The 27255-nt window shown below is 43.6% G+C and overlaps 1 protein-coding gene across 1 annotated transcript in view; it reads right to left on the bottom strand.

Annotated features, from left to right (window-relative positions):
* The window catches only part of TLN2 (talin 2), a 97221-nt gene that overhangs the window by 27607 nt on the left and 42359 nt on the right, over positions 1-27255 (bottom strand). The window contains exons 29-46 of the mRNA XM_039384071.1: positions 25864-26003; positions 23406-23499; positions 20574-20663; positions 19338-19460; positions 18115-18258; positions 17790-17951; positions 16557-16697; positions 15261-15442; positions 13420-13552; positions 11910-12011; positions 10135-10305; positions 9370-9516; positions 8412-8513; positions 6614-6733; positions 4409-4555; positions 3517-3683; positions 1863-2046; positions 105-230 (exon numbers count right to left, since the gene is read on the bottom strand). Coding sequence (XP_039240005.1) covers positions 105-230; positions 1863-2046; positions 3517-3683; positions 4409-4555; positions 6614-6733; positions 8412-8513; positions 9370-9516; positions 10135-10305; positions 11910-12011; positions 13420-13552; positions 15261-15442; positions 16557-16697; positions 17790-17951; positions 18115-18258; positions 19338-19460; positions 20574-20663; positions 23406-23499; positions 25864-26003 — 2475 coding nt within the window. The remainder of the gene's footprint in view (positions 1-104; positions 231-1862; positions 2047-3516; positions 3684-4408; positions 4556-6613; positions 6734-8411; positions 8514-9369; positions 9517-10134; positions 10306-11909; positions 12012-13419; positions 13553-15260; positions 15443-16556; positions 16698-17789; positions 17952-18114; positions 18259-19337; positions 19461-20573; positions 20664-23405; positions 23500-25863; positions 26004-27255) is intronic.

The following is a 27255-nucleotide window of genomic DNA, read 5'->3' as shown; positions in this document are numbered from 1 at the left end:
AGATGAGTCTTCAGGCACTCAGAAACTGCCTGGTCCAAGCTTCACATGTCTATCCAATGTGGTTGCACAGGCACTTCAAACACAAGGCAAGGGTAAGGTGTTACCTTGGCAGCACCTTTCAGCTGGTACATGGAGGGATCATCTGCTGGTTTGCTGGCAGCTCCTTTGGTAGCACCAATGAGATCAGAGAGGGCCTTTGCAACATCCTTGATAGCATTGATGAGGACAACCTGCAGGAACGAGAAAGAGCTGCAAGGCTCAGGCACAAAAGGGGTGAGTCTGCATGGGGGTGTGATTTTTAGAACACAGCAAAAAAAAATCTACTAAATAGTACCACCCTCCCACCACCCCAGTCAAACACTGAATATTCTGGAAGAGGAAAAGCTGTGCTGAGAGCTGCAGTGTTTCATACACCAGTCAGAGTCTATAATTGACTATTTCCTGTCACAGGAAGAAGTGGAAATGCTGATTCCAGGTGGGATTTCCTTCTGCTCTGCACTGGTGCAGCCTCACCTCGAGGACTGTGTGCAGTTCTGGGTGCCACAACACCACAAAGGCATGAAGCTGTCAGAGAAGCTCTTAGGTGAAGGGCCTGGAGGGGAAGTTGAACTCTTTAAGAGCTTATATGGAATTAAATGTTGAAAAGTGAGGAAAAGTCAAATCTGGAATCACTTCTCAATAACTGCATTTCTGCAGCATTATAAATAACCCTAAATCAGCCTCACCCCTTCGTGTTTGCAACTCACTGCAAGAACAAGAGAAGTCTTTGCTTTTTGTGAGAAGTTTAATTAACTTTTGGTAGCTCAGAAGCTCTTTGACCACACAAATAAGACAAAAACCTGAGAAATAGGACAGAGTGATGAGATTCTCTGTTGTCCAGCTGCCAATGTCATGGGGTAACTTACAGCATGAGCCATTTGAAACTATCATACCAGGTAAAATAAATGTTACTGCTATGAAAAAAATTGTGAGAGTATCATGTGCTGCATTTAGGACACACGATGCACCTACAACTTCAAACTGGCAATAGAAAACTGCTGCAAATAAATAACTACTTGTGCACAACAGCTTTTAAGTACTGTATTCTCAGCTTTTACAAATAGAGGAAAGCAAGGTGTGATAAATGTTCTGCAGATGTTGCTGAATTATGGAAAATCTCCTGTTTAAAAAAAGAAAGAAAAAGTGCTTCCAGCAGGATATTCCTAGAGAGGAACATGTCAGAAGTTTAGTTCATCACACAGGTCAAGCTAAACAGAGCACACATCTGTTTCAGAGCATTATCCAAATGAGCAGGGGGTTTCAGACTATTTTGGTCCCACCACAGGCACATCTAAAATATGTTGGCAACCTCCATTTCACTGAGATCTAAACAAACAGCTGAAGAAATATTAGAGATGATCCCCATTGAAAAGTGACCAAGTCAATTGAAAAAGCAGTCAGATATAGGGGCAGAATGGCAGGAGCCTGTCAGCCCACACCAGTAACACAGTGCACAGTCCAGCTGTAAGCTTTAGAGCAGCTTTAAGGATATGCAGGCTCTTTAGAACAAAAATGAGATGAGCCAGGGGTCCAATCACAAATTAGTAAAACTAAGCCAAATCCTTTGCCAAAAGCATCCCAGCTGGAACACAGTAGTGAAATAAAAGCAGAAGTGTTATACAAAGGCACAACTAGTTCCACTCAATGCTTTAACATCTTGATTGTATTGTAAAAAACCAGTGACATCTGAGCAAACCCAGAAAAGTCCCACAGGAGATGAACCCTATTATGCTGTTTAAAAGCAGAAGTCCCATACAGTTCTCCCAATTGAAAATTGTCTCTGTTCTCCTTCAGAGTAGCAGAAATATCTTAAAACATCTCACCTGTGTTTCAGGATCATCGGATCCCAAGCTTGCTGCTCCCAATTTTACTACCTCAGCAAGCTGAGTGATGGTGTTGGCTGATGACTGAGCTGCTTGGGCCAGTTTGTCCTGACTTGAGGCAGCACCAGAAACCAACAATTTTGTGTCTTCAACTAAAGCTTTTGCTGTTTTCAGGATATTTTCCCTGTAGTAAAAAAAAAAAAAAAAAAAAAAAAAAAAAAAAAAAAAAAGAGGAAGCAGGGAAGGAAGTGGAAAAAGAGAAGAGGAAAAAAATGTGTTTTCCAGTGTTATGGTGACTAACAGCTACATAAAGGAGCTGATCTAAGCCATCATGCCAGTGTCTGCTCATAATATACCACAGGCTGGGGGGGAAAGTTGGAAAAAAAAAAAAAAAGACAACTATTAAAACAGTAGCAGAACATTTTGGGCAGATGCAGGGCAGTTTATTAAAATGACCCCATCTTGAAAGGAAATTAGATAGGGCAGTAGCAGCAGAGAGCATTGGATTTGAACACCAAAAGAAAATCTGGCCATGCTGTGATAAAAGTACCAGATGTTGAATGTCTATATTAATCAGCATATTGTAAGGAAACTAAAATAATAATCATTTGCAAGGAAGGTAATAGCAAAAATGGCAACAGGAACAGGGAACGTGTCCTAGTCAGGATTCCATCCCCACTTCCCCCTATATAGATGTTTTGACCTGTCAGCACAACAAATCCAAAGCAATATCTGGATAAAAGAAGAAATCATTTTGATTATGCAGTTCACAAACAAGTCAAATGAACTGAAACTAGGACCCTATTCATGTAAAATGTCAGCCTGGAAATTAATGACACCTGTATGAAAAGCCCTGACTTTCAGTCTGCAGACCAGCAGCAGCTCAGACACCTCTGCATCTTTCCTCTTCCTTCAGCAACTGGGGAGGAGGGAAATAAATGCTGGCCATGCAATAGTTCTGTCGGCCAACTAGGCTGTGGAGCAGTAAGGCAGTGCCTTGGCTGTGAAGCCTGGGCTTTACTGTAAAAGAAGCAACAGTCAGATGCTGTAAATCTGTTACTGTGATGGCAAATGCTGGGGGATTATTTTGCTGCAGGTGCCACTTGAAAGGAACGCTGGGCTTATCTCTGCCAAAGTGGAAAATGCGTGGCATGGCTGTGCTGTTCCCACCACTGCTGTCCACAGCAGCATTAACCATAAGCATGATTTAGCAAGACAAACACAGCCAGACAGTCAAGAACAGCTGCTGGAAAAAGTATATAAAAGATTCCTCTTCAACGTCACGGACAGCTCATTTTCACTACTGGAATAACAATGCATGGTAGTCCATGCAATCAGACAGCTTGAATGAAAAAAAAACAAACAAAAAACCCCCAAAAAAGCCAAAATAGTGCTACAGTTGCAGTCTTCTGTTGAAAGCTCTGTCACCAGATGTTCCTCAGCTTTTTAAAATTCTTTCATCACAGAAAGCAGCAAACTCAAGTTTGCTGTACTCTATTGACATCCCCATTGTCCTATTTCTCCTCTCACTCCACTGCCTCATCCAATTTCATTCACATGAATCTAGACAGGTAAAAATGTACCCCCGTGTGCCAGTCTCTGCTGCCAGTTCCACTGTCCCCTGTGCCCCTCCATCCCCTTCAGTCCCACTGACCTGTGATCTGCGAAGGACTCGTTGTTCTCAGCATTGAGGGTCCCAGCAGTAGCAAACATGATGGTGGTGTCCAGGTCTGCAATGATCCCTGACACGGCACTGGCAGCAGTGATACAGGCTTGGGTGCCTTTGTTCCCTGCCTGGAGGGCAGACAGAACCAAGGAGACCTGGAAACCACATAAAGCAACAAAGAAATCAAAAGAAAGTCGGTGCTGAGAATCATTATGACTCTCTTTATCAGCTTTACCTTTACTCACAAGACACTGTCTACCCCTGCCTAAATTTGGGGTCGTCGCTACTCCTGGGGCACAACACGGTGACAAACTGGCACAGCTGAGAGCACACCAACACAGGCTGGGCCAAAGTGTTTGGTGAGATCCAGAAGCAACTGGCACTCACTCTCAATGTTCATGTCCAAAAAAAGGTTCAGCCCATCCAAGCTCCCCAGGCCATCTGTTTGAAGGGGATGTTTCCAAGGGACAAGAAGCCTCAACAGTTTGAAGATGGAGTTCTAGGCAGCGACCTTGGCCCGGTCTTAAAAGGGGAGGATGTTGCTACACGAAACCAGGTGTCATGGACCAACCTCATCTCAGTGACTGCGGCCAGGGGGAGCCTCAGAAGGCTTAAGTGCCACCTCATGTCTCAGGATTTAGTTTCGGACCAATCTCCCTCTCATATGAGGCAAGGCACGAGCAAAGGCTATTCATGTGCTAACCTAGCATGTGAACTGCACTGAGCACTGGAGAGAAAAGTAAGAACTTTGGGTAATTCAGACACTGTTGGACTAGAACGTGAAGTTAAAAGAAGCAATTTCCCAAATCCCACTTGCCTGGTTTACTCCATGGAAGCTCAGTACACAAACACAGTGGGGCAGCACAGAAGGCTGTCCTACCTTTTCTGTGACAGCACGAGCACATTCTATCAGCTCCCTCTTGGTGTAACTGTCTGTAGGGCAAATCTGCAGAGCTCCAGCTTTCTGCACAAGGAAGATACATCCATGGCCAAGCTCCTGCACCCGAGTCCTGATCTGGAACCCGATCTGGATGGTAAAGGAGGTACAGGGAGAAAGGAATCAAGGGCAAAGCAAATAAACAGATGTCATGCTGGTACACTGTGTCAATAGAAACGGAAACACGGTCGCTCTGGTGAATCTTTGTTACCAATATCTGCCCACTGTTACACACTCTGCAGAGATCAGAAAGAGAGGACAGATGTAATTCCAGCTGTGCACGAAGCACAACCCCACAGAAGGCTCACTGATGAAACAGGAGCACTAGAGAACCAGAGCCCGGGAAAGAGGAGGGATAAGGTGTGTATGTGAGTCAGTGTGAGCTCTATTCAAGGGACCTGTGACGGGTAAAAACTATATATTTTACTACAGTCTACACTGATTAAACTGGATCAAAAAGTGTGTGACTCTGTTTGGTTTTGAACCTCACACAGTCTCCAGAACCAACCACATACATGCAGAGCACTGAAACATGGACAATCCTGCTGTTGCTGCTTCTGATTTATTAATAATCCTACATCATAAGATGCATGGTCCCTGTTTAGAAATGTGATAGTTTCAGTACCTGCATGTACTTAGGCATACAGGTGTGACTGGGGATTAATAAATGAGCAGGGATTGCAGCCATTAGTATCACAAACGGAATTATTTCAACCTCAGGCAGAAAGTAACGTGCAGAAGGGGCAATTCAATGTAATATCAAGCCAAGTGCAAGCCATTGCTTCTCACATAGCACGAAACACTCAGGTAGAGTATCAGCAGGATATGTAAGTACAAAGCCGAAAACTCTTTGAAGGTCTTTTATCTAAATAATCTGATACATCTGGAGAAAGTGAGATATCATCTTATCCCATCTCGACAAAGTCTGTCTGTGCGCCATAACCAAGGGCACAGAGAAAAGAGGGGTAAAAGGGTTCCTGTAGTTGGGCTCAGAGAAAATGCAGCAACTGCCATAACAGGTGAATGAACGGAGGTGAACAGTGTGTTTTCCTCATTCAGCACGAGGCACATGAGACGCTTCTCACACATCACATTCTGACTCTGAGGTACAGAACATGTCCTGTCAGCAAAAGAAACTTGTGCTCCTACCACTTGCCTGACTCTCGCTTTCAGGACAGGAAGTTATGCTTGAAATCACTTAAGAGTCAAGACGAAAAAGCATATGTAAATTTGTAACTTGTCAAAACATGTGAGATCGAAGGAAAGCCATATAGTAACAAATCAAGAGCTTTCTCTGTATTTGCAAGTTGCCTGTAAGCAAAAGCCTCAAAGTAATTCAGGAGGTTCTGTCACAACCTATGGAACTGCCCACTGTTATCCCAAGCTGTTCCTTTCTGAAGCCGGACAGAGGTTTTGCCAGAGGGTTTCTGCTCTTTGGGTGGGTAATTCTTACAACAAGGCTTGTTGCCTTTGCTGTATTCTCCATGGTAAAAGAACACTGTGGTAATTTTAGTCTGGGCCTTCCTTGGTGACCAGTTGGTAACCAAGGAAGTGGCCAGATTACCCGGTATTCCCTACGACTTTTACGTAAGCCAGGAGTCTAAGAAGAAAGGAGGAGAGGCCTTTGCTCTCTTCCCTTCCCTTGGCTCTGAGGGTGTGGGTTTCCCTGCTGCTGGTGTTGGGGAGCGAGGCCTGGTAAGGCTTGGCCGACCTTGGCAGACGGAGGTTGCCGGCGGTCGTTCCAGCGTGACTTCCTGTTGTCCCAAGGAGAGTAGTAAGATATTCTTTTGCTAATTCTTTAGTTTGCTAGATCCTGAGTTTCTGATCGTGTGTATATCTATTTTGGGTTTTTTATTTGGTTTTTTTCCTTCCCCCCTTCCCTTTCCCTTCTCCTTTTGGAATCGTACATGTATTTCAAGTGTATATAAATGTAATACAAGTGTAAATATATTTATATATATTGCTTTAGCTGCCTCTCTCTCGTTTCGGTTCTCTTGGTTTTTTTTTCTTTTCCCTTGTTTTTTTTTTGGGGGGGGAGCTCTTGCGGTGAGGTTTGGAGACTCGGCGGGGAGCCAGCTCCAAACCACCTCAAACACCCATGTGAACACCACCACGTGCAGGGGATAAAGAGGCCCAAGAAGTGCAGACCTCCTCTGGTTCTGCCGTAGCCGCGGCCATCCGGCCCTGCAGAGCCAGATGCCCATAGTCATTGGTCATTTGCGATGCCAGTCCTCCCAACTCCTCCGGGTTAGTAACCGACTTAGTCATCTGGGGAGAGAACACAGGCGAGAGAGAAACGACAGGCGTGAGAACAACCGGTTAATACGCTCCGGATTAGAGGCACGCTCATCGTTTGGCCGCGCGGGTGACACGGGTGAAACCCTTGCCATGGAAGGGACCTGTCCTCCAGCAGGAGCTCCAAGAAAACCCAAGCAAACATGCTTTATTAGAGTCACGGTAACCAGGCACTCGCTGAACACACGGGTCACCAAAGAGCAGCAGTTAGAGCCGATAACTCACTCTGACACAAGGGGCCGGGTACTCAGTTATTTGGACCGGGAAGAGAAGTGGGTTTTGTGTGTCACAGTCACCTTATTTTGTCAAAGGTGAGCTAACCTCCATCAGTCTCAGCTGTCATGGCACAGGAGCACAGAAATGGAAAAAATCTGAGGACTGATGCAAAGCACCTCTCAGATGTGGGAACAGGATGGAGAAGCAACAGGCAGGACTACGCAGAACATCTCAGTAGAACTTCAGGATATAAATCAGTGTAAATACTATAGATCATTATAAATACTATATATCAGTATAAATACTTTATATCAGTATAAATACCCTCCCAGGTGGAGGTCAGTCTCTGCTCCCTGACAACCAGCAGTAGGGCAAGAGGACAACAGCCTTAAGCTGTGCCAGGGAAGGTTTAGGTTGGACATTAGGAAGAATTTCTTGACAGAAAGGGTGACTGCACATTGGAATGGGCTGCCCCAGAGGTGGTGGAGTCACCATCCCTGGAGGTGTTTAAGAAAAGGCTGGATGTGGCACTGAGTGCCATGGTCTGGGTGACAAGTTGGTGTTCAGTCATAGGTTGGACTCGATGATCTCAGAGGTCTTTTCCAACCTTGCTGATTCTGTGAAATAACTGAATCTCTCTTTAGAAAAAGCCTACCATTTAACAGAGATATTTTTTCTGTCTCAATTAATCTTAGTAAAAGCCATGGAGTTCCACCCCTGGGACAAAACTAGTTTTAGACAAAAATAGATTGTCATAGATAGAGGAATCATCAACCTGTCTTGACTGCAGGAGCAATGGACTGTAGCATAAATAAACATTCCTGTCAACTCTCTCAAAAACAAATGAGCAACCACAGCACTGTGCAAAAGGCAAACACATTAAGCATTACTGTGAAACATGAGTCAAGAGCAATCTCCATTCAACAGGTGCCACTTTTTTCTTTTGTTCAAACCAGTGAATCACAGAAAGGCAAGGACAATGTGAGATGTTGATCTGCATTCACTCACTGAGTATCACAGGGCCCTGAAAACACTGATGTTATTGCACAGGCTAAATGAAACAGTGAGTGTGAAAGGGTAACCTGAAGTCATAAATCAACAAAAGGTGGTATTTCAGCTCAATTAAACAGGCTGATGAAAAAGCATGTTGGTGAAAAGTTTTCCTTTCACTTCTCCTCAAAAATGAGCCAAATAAGAAGGTTTTGAGCAGAAGAGCCACAATACAATCCAGCATTCCTCCCACAGAGGACCCCCTACAATCACACCACTAAGATGCAAGAGTTAAATGGACAAGATCATCTCTTCTTTTGCTCTGTTACCCCTAAAGAGATAAGTTTATTGAAAATTTGATGATCAAGAGTGTCACAACACTGCAAATAATTCCATATTCCTTATTCACACAGAGTTTACACCCTGTTGTAAGCTAATTTCTTACCATTTCCTGTGCTGTTACAGCAATGGCTTTAGAATATTTCACCACAGTTGTCTGATAATCAACAAAGGTTCCCTTGGGATCTGGAGGTGTACCTTCATCCAGCTGCAAGAAAGAGGGAAAACCACAGTATTAAAAAAATCACAACCGGCAGCTTTACACTCAACAGTGAAATTGTATTATACATCCAATTTTATAATCCCCTCTCTCTCAAGATACACAAGTGACAACAGTGCACCAGGATGCACAGAGAAGCTCAGCAAATACTTTAGCCCAGGTTATGAGCATGGAAGACATGGAGAATACACAGTGCAGAGTTTTTTGAGCATGAGGTCCACTTCTCCCCCAAAGTCAAACCACCTGCACTTCTCAGATAATATAGAAGGGAAGGTGCAACAGTTACAAACCAAAATGTTTGCGCCAGAAGATAATGTAAGATTTCTTTATGTGCTAAAGTCTTCATTTCTTAAGTCAGGATAGGAAAAGCCAATTATTTGGATTGAACTTATGTACATTTTGCAACTATACATCTTCAGTAGAACGCATTACAAAGCACAGCAAGGCATTTAAAGCTTTGACATCATCTTCTCTGAAAGTAACTTGCTTCAAGGTCGGCCTGCTGTTCATTTAAGAGACTGACATGAAAGCTGAGGAAAAAAAGGAAGCAAAAATAAGAGGTTGCTTGACCTCAGATGGCAGTTAAGTGGCAGCATATTGCTGAACAAAAGTATTTTGTAGCAATTCTACTGACAGGTACTGTGTAGGTTGTAAACACAAGCCCCATGGCCCACATCGGTTTTATTTCACAATCTGCAAAATCAAATAACCTTTAGGTTTCCTGTGACAGCATGTCATGACTGACCACTGCCAAAAGGAATCAGCACCGGCTCCTCCAGAGCCCTGCAGTGTGGATCAGCTGCCAAGCACAAAGTGAAAAAGGGCTCAGAATTTCTATGCTCACCTTGCTCATTGCCTCTGCAATCGAGTCCACCATACCCCCAACCATGCCAACCTCACTTGCAGCTTCATTTAGGGTGACCATGATGTCATCCACAGCCTCCTTCATCAGCTGGGCAGCCTCAGTGATGGCATCGTGAGTGTGAGAGGCCTGAAGGGACAGTGACAAAACAGACAGTCAGAAACTGCTCTCTGTGCCAAACAACAGAAATGTAAGAAATGAAAACAGCAGCACTGAAAACAACACTTCAGGGCAAAGATGACAAGTAAAACAATGCAGCAAAGTAGCCAGAACGACATTTGTTAACTCCTGCAAGAAGCCATGGCACACAACACTTTAAGCCTCTTATATAAGGCCCTGCTGTCTTTTCAAATATTCTTTAAGGACTGTGGTTCTTCATCAGAGCCAATCACACCTGAGTTATTAACTGTCATGTGCTGCTGCTCCTTCCATCTCTGGCGTGGTTGGGGAGGGTCCCATCCCATCAGGACACGGACCAGGTAGGCCCTGGTTTTTAACCATCTGCTTTCTGTATTAGAGCCTACAGAGCTGCTGAAATACCCTGACTTAGTGTCCCCTGAGAGGATGTGTGAGGCAAACTGGAACCCTGGCTTGGAGAAATGTTCCCAGTCTGACAGGAGACACCAGGAGAGCCGTCAGTGGCGTTTCCACTGCAAACACATCCCTTGGCTGTACAGTGGGAAGGTGCTGGTTTTTCTGCCACACCTGCCTTTCTCTCTCGTCCTTAATTCCACACAACCACCTTACCTTGGGGTTTCCTCCCCCTTCTTTGGCAGCATACAGCATCTGTAAGGCAGATTCTGCTAGTGTCTTGCTCTGGTCCAACACAGTCATCTGCTGCTGATGATTTAGTGTCTTGGATGCCACACCAACCGCAGCCAAAACCAGGGGTTCAAAGTAACTTGCCAGCTGTGTTACCTAAGAAAGCCAGAACAACCACAGAAAGACATTAACCACATTTCTCAGGTGTAACTGAGGGGAAACCCCATTCCCTGGTTACCACGGGGACATGGGTTGGCTCAAGGAGCACACCCTGTCTGCACTGTACAGTGCTGGGTTTGTATCTGTGCCCAGTGATTCTGTCTCCCCCCATCTTCCAGCTCCTTTGTAAAGCCATGTGCCTCCTCCCTTGGAAGCACATAGTCCCTTCAGGTCGTATAGAACTGTGTTCAAGACTGTCACAGGAGCCACGTGACACTCAGAAGCATCCCTGAAAAGTGCCTCCTCCAAGCAAGGGAGGAATCCCTCAATCTTTGTTGTGGATGACAGATGGGACTGTACTGGACTTGGATTGCTCTGTTCACCTCTGAGACTGCTCATATTCACAACCTCCACTCCCTCAGCTCCCAAACCATTACACTCATTCTAAGGAAACACCTGCTTTGGGTTGCACACATATTATAGGGAAATAAGCACATTTTACATGAGAATGAATATTTTTACAGTCTACCTGTCACCTGACACATCATCTACAAAGCCACAACAGAAATCCATGAGACTTTCCTCCTACAGTTTTTACTGGATACAAAATCCCTGTAATGTGTTGGGATAAATTATTCCACTGTACATGCACAAATAGCCCACTGTGGCATCATCTGGTAGACCCAAGGCCTCAAAAATTCAAGAGTGCATATGTCTGTAGGGGCTATAAGCAACTTTCTAGGAAAGGGGAAGGCTGGCATAGGGAAGAAAAATGGCAGTACTTCATGTCTTCATGTGTTGGAAAACATATTGAAAGGTTTACTCCATCTAAAAGACTATGTGGACAGCCAAGAGTCATAAAATTTTGAGACTTCTATCTTGCTTCTCAGATAATTAAAAAAAAAATAAAAAAAAATAAAAAACTGAATCATAGGAATCATTTCACAAACATAAGGCCTTTTACACTGTGTCAAAGCAAACAGCATGCAGCAGGAAAACCTGGCTCTAAGAGAGTGCTGCCAACTCAGGTCAACATTCACCTCAGAAGCAGGAAGAGGAATGTGACTCCCTAACTACCTACATCTTAGCAATCCCAATTTGTTGCACACCTCAAAGGTGTGCAAACCAAGAATCAAAACTGCCAGTAGTTGAGACACTATGAAATATTTGATGGTTTTCCAAAGTTAAACAGTCAGGTACAACTCTGGAAGAGCTCTCACGCTAACAGAGTGATTCCTTTCCAGTATTAAATACACTGACACAGAAAACTTGTCATTTATTTTTCTCTCAGGAATATATAGTGATATTTTGGACAGACATCTGATAAGCATGAGTTTGACCATACTTACACTCTGTACAGCAGAGGGGCACATTTACACAAAGCCCCTCATCAAAAACCTCAGCAAAAATATCTTCCCTCTGGCCCCAAATGTAAACAGGTTTATTTGGTCTCAGCTCCAAGTGTTTGAAAATTCCAGATCTTTCCTCCTTACACATGCTTTCTTCTGCTCTCCCACAGGAAGAGAAGCTGCTATGACATGAGGGTATCCCCTAACATGCAGCTCTCAGGGATCTCCAGTGCCCCTGTCACAGGACAGTACCTTGTGGCCCAGTTGAGCCGCCTCTCCGCGGGCTGCGGTGGCTATGGGGTCAATGAGGTGGCCAATCTCCTGCACCACTGAGGTCAGCTGCTCCTGGAGGGCCTAACAGAGAGAGAAAGGGTCAGTGACCACCACAGCTGTTCCCTTCTCCAGCTGCACACACTGTGACAGCCACCCTCGATCAGCCAACACTGTCCCACTGCCCCGCAGAAATCCACTGCCAGCTTGTTTTATGGACTTGCTCCTTTCTTCTTTTCCCTCTTTCAACCCTCTTCTCCTTTACTCTCTTTCAGATAGATCTGCCCCTCTTTAGGTTTATATGACAAGTGTGGGGAAGGTGGCTCCTTCCCACTCCAGCACATTTGGGGGTAGGTGTCCCTTCTCACTGTAATGTGACCAACGTCCTCCCAGTCTCCCAGACTATTCTTGCCCTGACAAAGATCTAGCATTGCTGTTCCAACCAGAAAATCAGTAAAGCTCTGCTGTAGACTTTGAGGCTCATAGGAGAAATCCACTGACTAAGGAAAGCCAAAGGAAAAATGTGCCATCTCTGAGGGACAGATGAGCACTGACCTCCTGAGCACTGTCTGTGGGACAGGAGTAAATAAAAAGCATATTAATGGCCTGAGCAAGACATAAATACTGGCTTTTAATTCAGAGGCACTTGATGTCTTGGCAGCCACCAAGATTTAGCTCACTCTCAAAAGGCAAGAGAAAATAAATACTACTTCTGCTCTTTGTAATACTCCTGTACTGCTTTATAAATAAATGCCATTTTTGGTAACACTTATTTCAGTTCCACGTGGTGTCCAAGATAACTTCATCATTCCAATAAAACAGAATTACAACGTATTTTCTGCAATAGCCTCTTTTGCTCAGCTTAATTTGGTCTCATGTGTTTCTAGTGCCCAGCATTACAGCCCCAAGAAACCACTGGAATAAACATGTAATTTCAAGAAGCAACAGTATGAAAAGACCAAGCTGAGAATCTCAACACGAGCTGCTGGGGGAGGAGGGGGGGAAGAGGGCAGAGAAGGGGGCTGGGGGAGAAAAAGAAGCTTTCTTTATGTGAACATATCAATATCAACTTCAAATTTTGCTTTTTTGAGGAGAAAATGGGCATTAAGAAAGAGGACATCAACAGTTACATCACTGGACTTCTAGTAACAGATTAGTTTCAGGAACATCCTGGCTTCCAAATGGCACAGCAGCACAGGAACCCTCAGTCTGTCAAGTTAGCACAGGAAATCAGAGTAACATGTGGGTGGCAGTAAAAAATAACTACTTTCACCTCTGCTTTTGCCTGGTGATACCAATACCTTTCCATAATCTCTACACTTGGGGCAGTGCGTGCTTTTGCCTACAAAGGTTCCAGTAAGGACACTTCTCCCCTCAGTGGCAGTAGATCGTGGCGAGGGCTGAGCTCCATATCTTCCAACGCCCAGAAAAGCAGCAGGGTGAGGGAGGCTGCCCAGCACTGCTGTGTCTGTGCCTGTGCTCTGCCCCTCACCTCCACGGAGATGTCATCCCTGGTGGCCAGGCTCTGGCTGACGGCGGCCAGGGACGCCTGCTCGATGTCCCTGATGCATCTGTTGATCCCATCGATGGAGAAATCACACTCTCGCTGCCCCGGGGCCTTGTCCCTGCCAGACAGAGACACAGAACTGAGCCTGGGGGGAAGCAGGTGTCAGAGACTGAAATGGTTAATGATTTATGCATTCTAGGATTGCCAAGGGACTTTTGCAGGCTTCTGCAGGACTCTTGCATTACACCTCTGATGGTCCATCAAAGCCCATCCCTCCCCCTCTGCCCATCTGGAAAGGCAGGAAAAACCCTTTTGCCAGACCCCCCACGGGAACTCAGCACAGACCCAGGAGATGTTGGGGGCTCGTGGCATGGCCTGGGACACTAACCATGGATATAATAACTCATAACTTCTTGGAGTGTGGGGGCTTCCCTCCTTCACCCCCAATGGACCAAGGCCACACCTCAACTCACGGACATGGAAGCTGCAACTGCCAAGTCCCATCGCTGGACCCCGTGGGTGGTGACTATAGACAGCCTTCCACTCTCAGCTTTGCTTTCCCTTACTCTCCTTACCCTTATCCTGGCTTTCCTTTCTCTCCCTTATGCATTTTCCCCCCAGGGGTTATCCCTGTGATAGATGATATAGATGACAACACCCAAAATGCTGACATACCTGTTCAAACAAAAGTGTTAAAATGAACCCTACCTAGATATGTTTTCAGACACTGATTATTCAGTGTCGTTTCACTCTAATCCACCCCAAGAGAATTATTGATAAGAACCTGGGTTACCCCCCTCCCCTTTTTCTGGAGCGGGTCGTAACAGGAGGCAGCTCCTTCCTGGATCACACAGGGGTGCTGGGTGACCTGACAGTACATGAAACACGTGGGAGGAGAGCAACGAGGACCAAGGTCAGCTTTGTTCTACCTACAGCATTTTGGTATCTGTGCACAGACTTTCACACACACACACACACAGACCCCCACTCCTGTCTTAATGGTTACACAGACAAAAATGGTTGCCTCAGAAGAAAAGTTGAAATTCAATCTCCTCAGGGAGGCCAGACTGGCCCAATAATAAAGGTTTCGATGAAAATTGCAACAGACACCAGGAAAAAATCATTTCACATTCTGAGACAACTGTCTCAGAAAACAATTCCTCAGGAGTTACATTCAGTCCAGGTATTTTTGACCAAAGATTAGTTTCTGAGTACTTTGCCCTGACACGCAGTTTGCTATTTCAGTACAATCATTATCAAAGATCAATAAAACCGTGAACACTGCTTGGCTCGCTGTTTTCATGCCATTTTGAGTTAATCTATACAAAGAGGTTAAATATAGATCTATGCTTTAAAATTTTCCTTGAGAAATGGACAGAGAGGTTCAGTCCAAAAATAAAGAATATTCACTTCTTGCTACAGGATTCTTGCAACTACACAGAGAACGCTATAGCAAAGAACAGACAGCAAAGGTAATTTATACACTGTCTGACCTTAAAAAAAAAGAAAAAGCTGTTTCCCATGTATTACACGTTGGTACAGGATCTGCACATGGAGGTAACATTAGCTACAATTTCCATTTTGTACAGCATTCTCTGTTACATTTACCTCAGGAGAGCAGAACACAAACCCAGACCAGCCCTGTGCTGCAGGGTGCTGCAGTCATCAATTCTGATTAAACACCCAGGGTAACTGGGGAGATATTGTGCATCACAGAGTCATTTCCATCCGTGGAAAAATAACACAGTGCTAATGGCCATATGGTATTTTTCTTGAAGAGCAGCTGCTCAGTTATTGCCACCACGCTGCTCCTCCAAAAGTCATACCTGATGGAGGTGATGAGGCTCTTGATGGAGTCTGAGACCGTGTGGGAATGCCCAGCCAGCACAGACCACGTAGGAGGGTCTTTTGGATTGATGGCCAGAGAACGGGCAGTTTTGATCAACAAAGAGGAGCTCTCCAACATTGTCTTAGCAGAAACCAGAATGGGCTCCTGTGCTCGTGACCCCTGTGGTCAGAAAGGCACGTGAAGAGAGAGAGAACATTTAAATGATTGAGTTTGTCCACACTTCCTGCCCCTAGAAGTCTGTTTAATTAACATCATGAAAATGGCATTATAATTTCCTCTATTGTACTACTCACAGAGAGTCAACTCAGAAATAGAAATAAAGAAATCACAGACCAACAGTTTTCTCTAAAACATACTAAGCAACACGTCTGAGGTTTACAAAGGCACCTTCCAGCTGAGAAACAGGAGAAAACAATTACACTTGTCTAATCACAGACTACAGAAATATCATTGAAAATATTCTTTATTTGTCACAAAGCTTGTAATCTTTAACAGGTGTGTTCTTTTCCCAGGAATTAGTTGGTTGGACTACTAACTGAGTGATGGCTGATGACTAACTGGGTCATCATCTCTGTATCCATTTTATTGCTGGTACTCGTGGTAAACTCAGGTCCTGGAGGACACACCTACATTTCAATTATAGCCCCAAAGCTTTAAGACTGCAACAGTTACTGCATCATCTGATATTGCCATTGGGAACAGAGCCTGACAAAAGCAGGGAGCAGCACTTGGAGAGTCAGTAACAATACATGACCTCTAGCTTTTATGAAGCTTGAAGGATTTATTTTTTTATCTCTTTTCCTCACAGAAAAAGAACCTCAAAACCAACAAATTCTTTATTAGCCTCTTCAAATTCTACTATGCTGTAGTTACAGGGTTTGAGGATGGAGAACTTGTGGGTGAAAGAGGAAAAAACCCCAGCGATGTCCCTTCAATCTTTTTCAGAACCAATTAGGTTTCATTTGTTAAAGCTGCTACTGAGGGAAAAAGGATAATTTATTACTTCAATTTATTACTTTATCACATGGAAGAATCCAGCTACCAAGGCATGCAAGTCACCTGTGCTGTATTGCTTTGCTAACAGGAGACTTGCTCATCCTATTGGTGGAAAATTCAAGGTCAGACATTAAAAAAAGACAGCAGAATGCCCTGAGAACACCCAGGAGCACAAGGAAACATTTTGGGGTCGGTCTTTACACTCACTCTCTCCCAGCATGGGATTAATTGAACATTTTCAGCTTTTGGAGGGTGGAGGTGCAGCATCCTGCCTTACCTCAGTGCTGATCTGTGCTGGTATGCTGACAAATTCTGGATTGGAGGCAAATGCTGTCAGGTTTTCCACAGCCTCTATCAGAGGGGCAGTGGCAATTCTGCACTTGTTACGGTTCTCTTCAGAGAAATCTCCATCCAGTGCCTGCAAAGGAAACCACGACTGAGCTCTGTCTGAAAGGGCTTCTCAGCAAAACTGAAGAAAGTTGGTCTAATTCTTCCCAGTTTTAAACTGCTGTGTGTTTATGACATTTGAAAGCTCCTCCACAAGCAGGGCTGATGCAAAGAATGTGATCTTTTAGGTGTGTGTTTCTTTTCTTAGCTGGTTATCGACCCTAAACTTTAAAATGTTGCTTTGCTTCATGAGACTGAATAAAGGTCTTTCTATCATTGCACTCCCACGACTCTCTCAAGTGGTGTCTCAGCACCTCATGCTCCAAAGGGGGGAAGGGCTAAATTTCTACCTTTTTGTGGCTTGTGAAGGTGGTTGTTTCCTACAGACCTATTTTTAAATTTTTCAGTGGTTTCTTTCTTTAAGCAAACCAGTAATTTATTGCTCTCATTTCCACACAAGTCACCCAATCTCTTTCACAATCTCATAGCAAACATTTCAGCTAATGAAATCAGATTAGATCTGCTAATGGCTTCCAGAAGGGTTTAGAATCTCAAGTCCTCTATGGCTTCACAAGTGTTATTTCTGCTTCCATGAAGAAAAACTACCTCTTGCCAAATTGCTGGCAGGTATCTGGAAAATAAAAGATTACTATTAACAGGAGACTATTACCAACATAAATGGCTTCTGTTTGGTTCTCAGTATTAATTATTTCTTTTTTTTTTCTCTTATATTTATGCTAATCTCCAGATATTAAGCAACTTAACACCATTAAAATCCTTCACATTCAGTTGTTTGTAGACTATTCTTATGGTGCAAGCTTATTAAACACATCAGTGCTGAAGGGTTTCATACTGCATAGGCCAGCTGCCTCTCCTAATATTAATATTAGTATTAATATTAATATTGCCCAATTTTTCCATCTGGACTTCAGCAGTTTAGCACTGAACGTGCTTTCCAGTCTTCAGAACCATAATTAGTGATTTTTTAAACCACACATATCCAAGAAAGCGAGAAGATATTTCTCTCTGTTCTCATTCTGCCTCAACAGGAATTAAAAACCAAAAATCCCCAAAACCAAAGACCACAAAGGAAGAAGGAAGCACAATTAAGCAGGATTTGTACCTTGATGGTTTTGACCAGGTTAGCAGTGCTGTTGGCAACCTCCTTGGCAGACTGCACGAAGTGTCTCTTGGCAACAGGGTTGGCAGTTTTGGAGGAGGCAATGCGGCAGGCGTTGCACAGGGCAGAGGTGTGCTTGGCCACGATGGTGGCAGCTGATAACACCTGCAAAAACAGATGGCACAAAACAGGCAGAACGTCAAAGGGGTGTCACAGTTGCCACGCTCCAGCTCTGCAGCGGTTCCAAACCAAAACCCCTTTGCCTGGACAAATACAGCAAAGTCAGGTGTCCTAACGGTGATGGTCTCGTGCCATCCTCTGGAATCACCTGGGATGGGCTGCTTGCTGGATCTACCAAATTCTGGCAAGCCATCTGGATCGCTTGATTGGCTCTGGCAAATTGGATTGGGTCAACAAGACCCTGCTGACCAGCCTGGCTGTTTGGATCCGAGATACCAACCAGGTAAGCAGCCTAGAAATGGAGAAAAGAAGAAAACAATCCTAAGAAATTATGCTAAATCCATCTTGGATCTTTGATAAGCTTGCTATGTGTCATAGCACATGGTGGTCAGAGGTTATTCAGAAATCATACTGTGAAGTACAATTACCATTTCTTTTTAGCAATAAATCCACTGAAACCAAGCAAACTTAATCTTACCCTTGAAAAATTCATTTAGGCAAAACAAAACTGCCCACTGTTTAGACAGCTGGTAACCCTGGAAACATTCTTTTTCACTGGCATAGCCCATGGAGAGAGCCTTAAGGGTCACAAGTGTGGGCAAATGATTTCCTGTATTAGCCAGAATTAGAGGTGATGAGGGTTTTTGTCAGACCATACCTGCAGATTTCTTGTATCCCTTACAGATACAATTACCTGTCACCTCAACATGGCAGTTAGGCAGTGCAGGGGCAGATGTGGAGGAGATTAAGTCCACACTGAGACATTCCATATTTGGGAAAATTAAGAAGAGGTTTTCAGCTGCAGAACATGATCCCCCCAGCCAAATCCTTCCCTGAGGAGGCTGTACCAGCTCTCTACAGTTCAGTTATCATATCACTGAAATCACAGCAACCAGACCCTAGTTTGTTGCAGCAGCTGAAGAATTTTGGTTATTCCAGAAGTATTTAAACAGTTGAAACAGGTTCCCTCTTAGTCCTAATGTCTGAAATCAGTAGTGCTCCTTAAGAAGTTTTACAAACTTGATTCATTAATTGTACCTGCAGCTGCTTTTTGTGCACTTCTCTATGATGCAACAGCTCTGAGCTTGAGCTGCAAACATGAATTCCATATGCTGCAGCTTGGCTTTATCCACAGCAGTTTCCTTCTTGATGTCATTTCCCTTCCTTATTGAATATGCATGTTATTGCACCTGCTCCTTCTGCAGAGTGCAGCAGTGTGTGCACAGTGTCTGTGGATCCACACAAGCACACCAGGTAGTACAAGGTCATCATTTATTGACCACAAGGAAGTGAATCTCAGATTTACAAACCCAAAACATGAGCTTGCTAAAAAATGAAAACATATTTGCTTCACTCAGCTCAGTAGCTTACCTGAGCTGCTGCCTCTGTGAGGCCACAAAGAGCCTTGGATGCAACTCCAACACATTCTCCGAAGACTAAAAGATCCCCAGTTTTTGCATTCTGGGAAATGCCCGCCATTGATTCTCCAAGGACCTCGGAAATGAAGAAACAAAGATGATTCTCCAAGGACTTCAGAAATTAAAAAACAAAGTTATCTTCCAGACCTACCACTCAACAGCAAGTGAGCCAGTTCTGGCCCACAAACCTCTTGGACTTGGCTTCTGAATTTTGAGCTAGCTAATGACCTCCCTGAACTGAGCACATTCCTCTGTGTGCTGTAAGGGATCAGACATGCAGACACGAGCACTGTTACAGCTCCAATGACTAGGAGGACACAGAATTGAGCCTCATTATTTTTGCTGTCATCCTCCAGTCACCCCAGCCCCCCTGGCAGTCGAGTGCACTTCACAGACTGCAGCCAGTCCTGCAGATGCTGTCAACACATCCAGCATCATCTTTGTCCCTAAATTCAGAAACTCTGTGTAAATGAAACTGCACCTGGACTGCTGGCACCATCTGACTGTCAGAATACACATTAATTCCCACAGTGTGTCCCACTGAATTCAGTTCACTTTGTTTTAAAATTCCAAGTCTGGTTTTCTGACTGCAGAGCATTAGACAGAAGATGACATGCACACCCGTCAGGCACTTCTTTTTTTCTTTCAGAGAAGGAAGGATCGAGACAACTCCAGCACATCAAATTAAAAGGACACCAAAAGCAGGCTTCAAAGGAAGATGCAAAGCATGGTAAAATTAAAAATAACTTCAGAGACTTCACACAGATTTTCGGATGTGCTGGAGTGTCTGGGCTGCTCAGACATTTCTCTGAGCTGTTGTGCACAGAATGATACAATGGTATTTCATTGCCAAGCCTCCCATTCATGCTTTGGGCCATTCTCACATAGCTGCAGTCAAAATATGTCACCAAAGTATGATGTGCTGTCTAATGCACAGGAGAGGAAGGGAGAGAGGAGAAACTTGAACAGCACTGCACAACAGTCACTTAATTAAAAATGTCTTACCGAGGTGACATGCCTTCTAAGTGACCAAAAACTGAAATCACCTCTCAGAGACCTACCTCAGGCTGAGGTTATCAAGGAATGCAGCACTGACTGCATCTCCAACATATTTGATATGCATGTGGAAACTTCTGAAAATTCAAACAGGCTTTACAATTGGCACAGAAGTGGGGAAGAAAGAACTTACCTTTGAGTTTTCCATGACGCCCTCAATACAATCAAAATAGGAGAGATCACTCACAGGCTCATTGGGGTTGTCCAGCATCCCCTTAACTGTCTGAAGTTAACAAAAAAACCTCTGATTATTGACAGGGCCTGAAATACTGAGCTGGAAAGAACACAGACCACCACACCTGTCCTGCTTATAGCAGTGGAGTCTCACACATCTGTACAATCCTACCCTTCCACAGTGTCACCACACACTGGTGCACCAGTGGATCTGCTGGTAACACAGGCTACTGTGGTTTGTGATGAGTGACCTATGGTCAGCCAGAGATGCTCAGCTGACACAAGGCAATCTGGTTTTCTGTCAGTTGGCACCAGTCTAATGCATGTTTTCAGCACTATTTTAAATTTCATAAATGGAATTAAAATAGTGGTAGGAAAAATAGCTACCATTTGTTGAGCACTGTCTAGAAACACAAAGGGCTACCAAACTAAGTGCACATCCCCCAGAATGGCTCCTCCCTCTGTCAGAAAACTACATTGACTAGTTGGGTTTAATTCCTTTTTCTGAGGTGACTCTGAGTCCTGGAAATAACAATGTGACCCGAGTCACATATTCACTGAATGAAAGCAGTTAGGTAACAAAGCTTGTAAAAAGCTGAAAAAATGCAGGAGACTAATTCTTTTATTCATAAAAATACCTGCAGTAGGCCTTTTTTCAAGTTTGGAGGAACACTGTTTTTCTGCAAAATATCAGGCAGAGAAGACTTAATCTTGCCAGTAAAAGTAAAATCAGTTAAGTATAGAAAGATCCTAACAGCTGTAGCTGACATTTGCTTTCCACCTAAAGGAAATCAAGGCATGATTTCAAACACTTGGGCTCTTCTTGTAACACATTAAGATACACCTGCAGTGTTTTTAACAGCTCAACTATTGCTTTATAAAAGTCTTACAGCAATTAAAATAGAGAAAAACGTGATGTGAAGAAGTGGTATCCAGAAAACCATTTCCAGGGGCCTCTCCTGTCTCTCAGGTCTCACAGACATTGCAGCAACTCTTCACTGTTGTGGTCTATTAAATAACAATTTGCAAAGCAAACAAGGTCTCTGAGACAGAGGCCCTGAGAACACAAGGAAACAGAGCAGCAAAATACAAGCCAGCACAAACTTCCCACTGACACACATTTGTGTTACTCTTTCAGCTGAAATTTGGGGCAAGTTTAATCACCTCACTGGAGGTCAGACAGTAAGGTCCTCTCTAAACACAGTTTTCCAGAGTCTCCAGAGAAGACTACAGAGCATTCCAACAGTATCAAATCCAAGCTGAGGCACACTCTTTCTACAGAAACAATGATCTGCAGTACTTAAGAAGCCTTGGGAACCCTAGGAATAGTAGGCAATGAAGTGGGGAAATGAAGGGAAGAGGTAAGAGTCTAATCATTGCAAAGAGAAAATGAAAGTTAAGACTCCTCCTAAAATTTGTTAGGTTCCTCAGGTCACTTTGATGTGAGTCTCCAGTCAGATTTCAGGACTGTGTGATTTTGCCTGCGTTTCTCCTTTTCCAGAAATTAATCTAATTCCATACAAACAGGATTTTTCACTAACTGTCCCTCTCTGGCTACTGTTTCCTGAAGTTCAAGATGCTACAGATCTTCCTTCTGCCCTTTGCAGGCTCTGCTCCCAATCCATGCCAGCACATGCAATTGTGTCCTATTGGCACAGAACCCTCTGCAAGGGCTTTTTGAGCCTGTTCTGCCCTGCATTTCTCCTCTAAGCTCTCAGTTTTCTGTGGCTCATTAGCTGGAAATCCTCACCTGTCACATCCCTGCTGTTTTGCAGATCTCTCCCCATCAGTCTTTCAGGAAGTCCTGAGAAACTTCATTCCCTCTGCTTGCTCCTTTACATTATGGCCCAATTTCCTGTTTCCTATTTCTATATTTTGGACTCTCCTTCTGACCAAGGAGAGAACACTTCCAAACATAAGAAGCTGAGAATTCAGAAGTACAAAGCAGCTCCTAGGGGAACTCTACCAACATTTTGGGATGATAACCATGGACTCAGATATTAAGAAAATTCACAATATCCTGGAATGCATTGCAATGACCTTTGCATCCTTTTGACACTAAGGGCTAGAAGTAAAAAGCTTAATGGTGTTTTATGCTCTCTACACAGGACAGTCATCCCTTGATGTTCTGACCTTGACAGCACACATCAAACATTTCATTTAAATAAAAAGATCTTATTTTCTACCACTGTAAACAGCTGTGTCTGGGATCAGTGCAAAACCTTGGAATTAGGTCTTTCAGCTGACCCACTATTTAGCCAGTGAAACCTTTCACTCATGAACAAGAACATCCCTTGTGAGAGCCTGTATTGACACACACGTGGCATCAGTTTGGCTGTGACAAGGCAGAAACGAGGCATCAAAAATCTACACTAAGAAATGTCAAGGTAAAAGAGGGTAAGAAAACATCAGCCTCAAGTGGGATGTCAGTACCAACATCCTGTAAGTGGAAAAATCGAGCCACTGCAGCTCCCTCCAGCGCTCTGCTGGTGCTGGAAACGTCCATCTCATCATGATCCTTCCTTCAGTCACAGCAGGTGTGAATAATAAGGACTAAATTGTGCCTTTGGAGGGCAGGAAAGAGGAGATGGGGACAGAGCAGCAAATTCCATTCTGGCCAAAACTACAAGATGCTCACACAGGTTCTGCTCTTACCTCGTATGCAATTAAACCCCTGCCACAGACAGCAAGGGAAAGGACAGTGACAGCAGTGGATCAGACAAAGAACACAAGGGAAACAAACCCTTGGGGTCCACTTTTATTCACAAGAACTTTTGAAATATAGTAATACCTCCAGTTCTCTGAGTGCATTGTCACATTCCTTCTGGCCGGGAGCCTGCTGGGTGCACAGTGTGATGAGCTGGTTTATACTCTCAGTCACAGCTCTGGGGAGATGAGAAGGGAAAAAAGGTGTATTTTAAAGTTAAACTATTCCTCTTAGTAAAACTTTTGTATCATTAACTGCATACTGCATAAAGACATAAAACTGGGGTCTTTTACTACATCTTTTCAGTGTTTGGGGCTTAACAGTATGTTATAGAGCTCAGCTAGACAACTCGTCTTTAACAAGCTTCACAGGAACAAAAACGTTATTTTTCTCTCACCACACCTTTTTACCAGACCATTAAATTAGCTGGTAACTAACAGCTTAAAAGAACTACTTCATCAAAAGTAGGATTTTCCTAGTGCATAACTTCTCCTTCCTGAAGATCCCAAAGGCTGCAATACAGTGTTGTGGTTTTTCTCAGGTCTCCACATGGATCTGCTGGATGTTTTTAGCCTGTTGTGCAGCTACACAGAGCTTCAAGAACGAGCTATTTTTCATTTCAGTTCTATTTCAGAAACTGCAGCAAATTTGACAGCATTTTGCTACAGAAATGGGAAGCTACAGATGCTTTTTGTATTGTTTCCTTTTGTAGATAGTCTGGGTTTTGTCTCAAGTGTCTTGTGTCTTGTCTGGCACACTGTATTACACACACATAGTCCTGTTATATATTTCTATGCTCTGTTACCAAATTGGGTTTTTTTTCTCTTTAACTAATAATTGACATTCTCCCTTAGGTTTATATTCACAGAGAACAAGGTGTGCAGAAGAATTATGTTTCCATGGGAGTTCACACCTCTTGAACACAGGTTGACACACAAAACAGTCACTACTGGTCTTCCTGATGAATGCTCTGATAATAAGCAAAATTCATTATGACTGCATTCATTTTGGACTCACAACCAACAACCCAGGAAAGCAGCTCCCTGAAGAAGAGAAAATGAGTGAAATTGGAGTGCATGGAGAATATGTTTTCCTCTGGCCTTGAAAACTGAATGGCATTTGCATTATTTTCCCTTTCAGAAACAGGCACTTGATAACATATTGATAACATGATTACCTAGATGGATGGCTACAGAAGGAAACAGGATGTGCTTATTAGATATATTATATTTATGTTAAATTCCAGGACAGTGAGACTGTCAGAGGAAGCCAAGAAAAACTCCTTCACTAGGAAGACAAAGCTACAGAAAAAGTTTGAGTGTCTATTACAGCTGGAGCAAAGGGGGGAGAGAAAAAAAACCAAACCCCCAAAAACCACAAGAAGATTAATCACAGTACCACAGATGATAAGAGAAAAATGAGAGGCCATCTTATAATAAGGAAGCTGAGCCTTTTTTTTTCATTTTTCATGAGGAAAGAGAAAGCAAAAGTATTTGACCCTGACCATATCATAGCAGGGAAAGAAAAAAGAGCCCTGGCAAGCTTGTCACAAGCTGCCCCAGAGGATCTGAGAGGGAAATACAGTGTCTCCTTAGCATCCTAAACTGAGAATTGGTGCAATATTTACTCCACAGGGTTACCTGATGTATGAAAAGCCTTATGCACACAGGCACACGTGGACACACAGAGCATCTACAGGCTCTGCATGGCTCATCTGCCTTGTTCTAGCACGTGCTTCCACAGGGAATTCCAGCCTGGCAGGAACCAACAACCACCTGGGTTTCCCTTAACTTCCTCTACACTCCAAGCAGGAATGTTCCAGCCTAAGGCAGAAATCTGTGGCAGTAACAAGAGCTCATGCAGCTCCTTCCCTTTGAAGCAGCCTGTCTTTGATAATCTACAATTTTCCTAGATGCTATTTATTTCCAGGGAGACAAGGTGGATGTCAGAATTTTTACTTAAAAAAAACCCCAACAACCAACCAACCAACCAAAAAACTGACAAACAAATATGACAAACTAAAGTAGCATAAATTCTTTAGGAGATCCTTTACCAAAAGAGTGGATTCATAATCCTTAAAGTAAGGGTATCCTGCACCAAATAAATAAATGTAGCATCTAACCCTTTCAAGCATTCCTGTTCATGCACACGTGCACACTGTTAGTGATAGTAGCTTCAACATGATTTTTAGCATGTTCTATAAAAGAATATTATTCAATTTCTTTTGTTTCAGGGATTGAGAGGCTTTCTGTTAGCTACTGCCTTATCAGAACAGAGATGGGGAAAAAACAGTAGGGAAAATACACTGGTTGCTTTCAAAAATCAGGCCAAATCTTCAACTGCTGGTTCTTATTTCCACTGAGGGTAACAAGTTATGCCACTGAAGGAACTACTCCAACATAAGCAACTTTCATTTAAATAGGACTGCAGGTCCAGCCACTCAGTTAACTGTCAACAGCAGAAGAATATTTAAGCACAATATAAATATCACAGAGAAAAGCAAATATCTCAGGAAAACCTAAAGAAAGCAACACATCCTTACCTTGCTGCTGCCGCCAAGAGGTTCTTGGCATTAGGAGCTCCAGGATCAACAGAGAGAGACTTGGCAGCCAGTAACAGCTTGCTGGAAGCCATAGAGATGCTCTTGAGGTTACCTATGACTTGAATCTGGTCCTCTTTAGTCTGGAAAGCCACAGCAGCATAACATTAAGTGCAGAAATGGCAACAATGTGCTAAAACCGTATTTGGAAACCCAGTTTGTTCATCCACCTGAAACCGCTGGCACACATGAGTCCAGAGAAGGGGATGATGGACCAAAGCCTCTGTTCACCCCAACAGGTGCCTCCAGCTTCACTCACATCACAGAGAAACAAACTCATACAACAAATAGCCTGGTTTCTAACAATGGCTGTATTCAAAATGAGCAATGGAGAAACTTTACTACTTGTTGGACAATGCTTTTGTTGTCGAGACTCTCGTGTGTCTCTGCCTGGCACAACTGCTGCACATTATTCAGGCAGCGTACACTCTGTGTTCCAGCATCCTCTGTGTCCCTCACAGGCTCTCCAGCAACTAACTGGGATTACTCTCACAAAAATATCTCTCCAGAAAGTCCTCTATCCCAAGAAAACAAGTTTCTACAAGCCTACTTCGGTCAACATGCTGACTAGGACGTCCTATTACTTATTTTAAGCTGTTGCTTGAAAAGGGAAACCTGCATATAAATATGCAGAGAAGTACTGCACTTTCACAGCAAACAGCTGTGATTAGACTCTTCTGTCAGTAATCACTAGAAGTGAATCCATTCTTTCTAACATTCTCTTCAAGATTTTATGTAAAGATGTTGCATATTACTCAGCTGATGTGAATAGCTTTTACTTTATATTTACTACATTCTGCTTCCTCCCTAACCCTACATTTTGCTAGGCATCCAAAATACTGCTATGGCATCTCTTCAGGCCAAATAACTAGACACAGGCACAAGGCATTCTCTTTTGAGAGATCACCCATCAGTAACTAAGATGGTTATCATCCTCTATGGCAGCAGGATAAGCAAATTCCCAAGGGCCACAGGGTCACCAACAGTTGGAATTCTCATTTCAAGCAGCCATTTAGAGCATCATTTCTACCTTTGCCATCACTGAATTGCCTCAGACAAAACATTCTAACAGTCAATGAGGTCCACAGCTAAAGGGACAGGCAGGTACCCGACTCCTGCTCAGTCTCAGAGCAGCAGCTGGATTTGGATCCTAACTCACTTCACAGATCTGGAACCCAAATGATTAAGTTCTGATGGAGAATAACCAGCAGTCAGTGTCTGACCTCTCTACTGAGCTCTATCTACAAAGCATCTGCTCTCGAGACACTTCATAAATGACCTCAAAGGACTGACACACCCCAGACCTTCTGGCAGTTTTCCTTTGGCAATCATTTC

Source organism: Pipra filicauda, unplaced genomic scaffold (genome assembly GCF_003945595.2).
Source record: "Pipra filicauda isolate LSUMZ 115617 unplaced genomic scaffold, ASM394559v2 scaffold338_size783178_pilon, whole genome shotgun sequence".
Lineage (NCBI taxonomy): Eukaryota > Metazoa > Chordata > Aves > Passeriformes > Pipridae > Pipra > Pipra filicauda.
The sequence above is the reverse complement of the archived record's forward strand: the minus strand, read 5'-3'. Positions and strand labels throughout refer to the sequence as shown.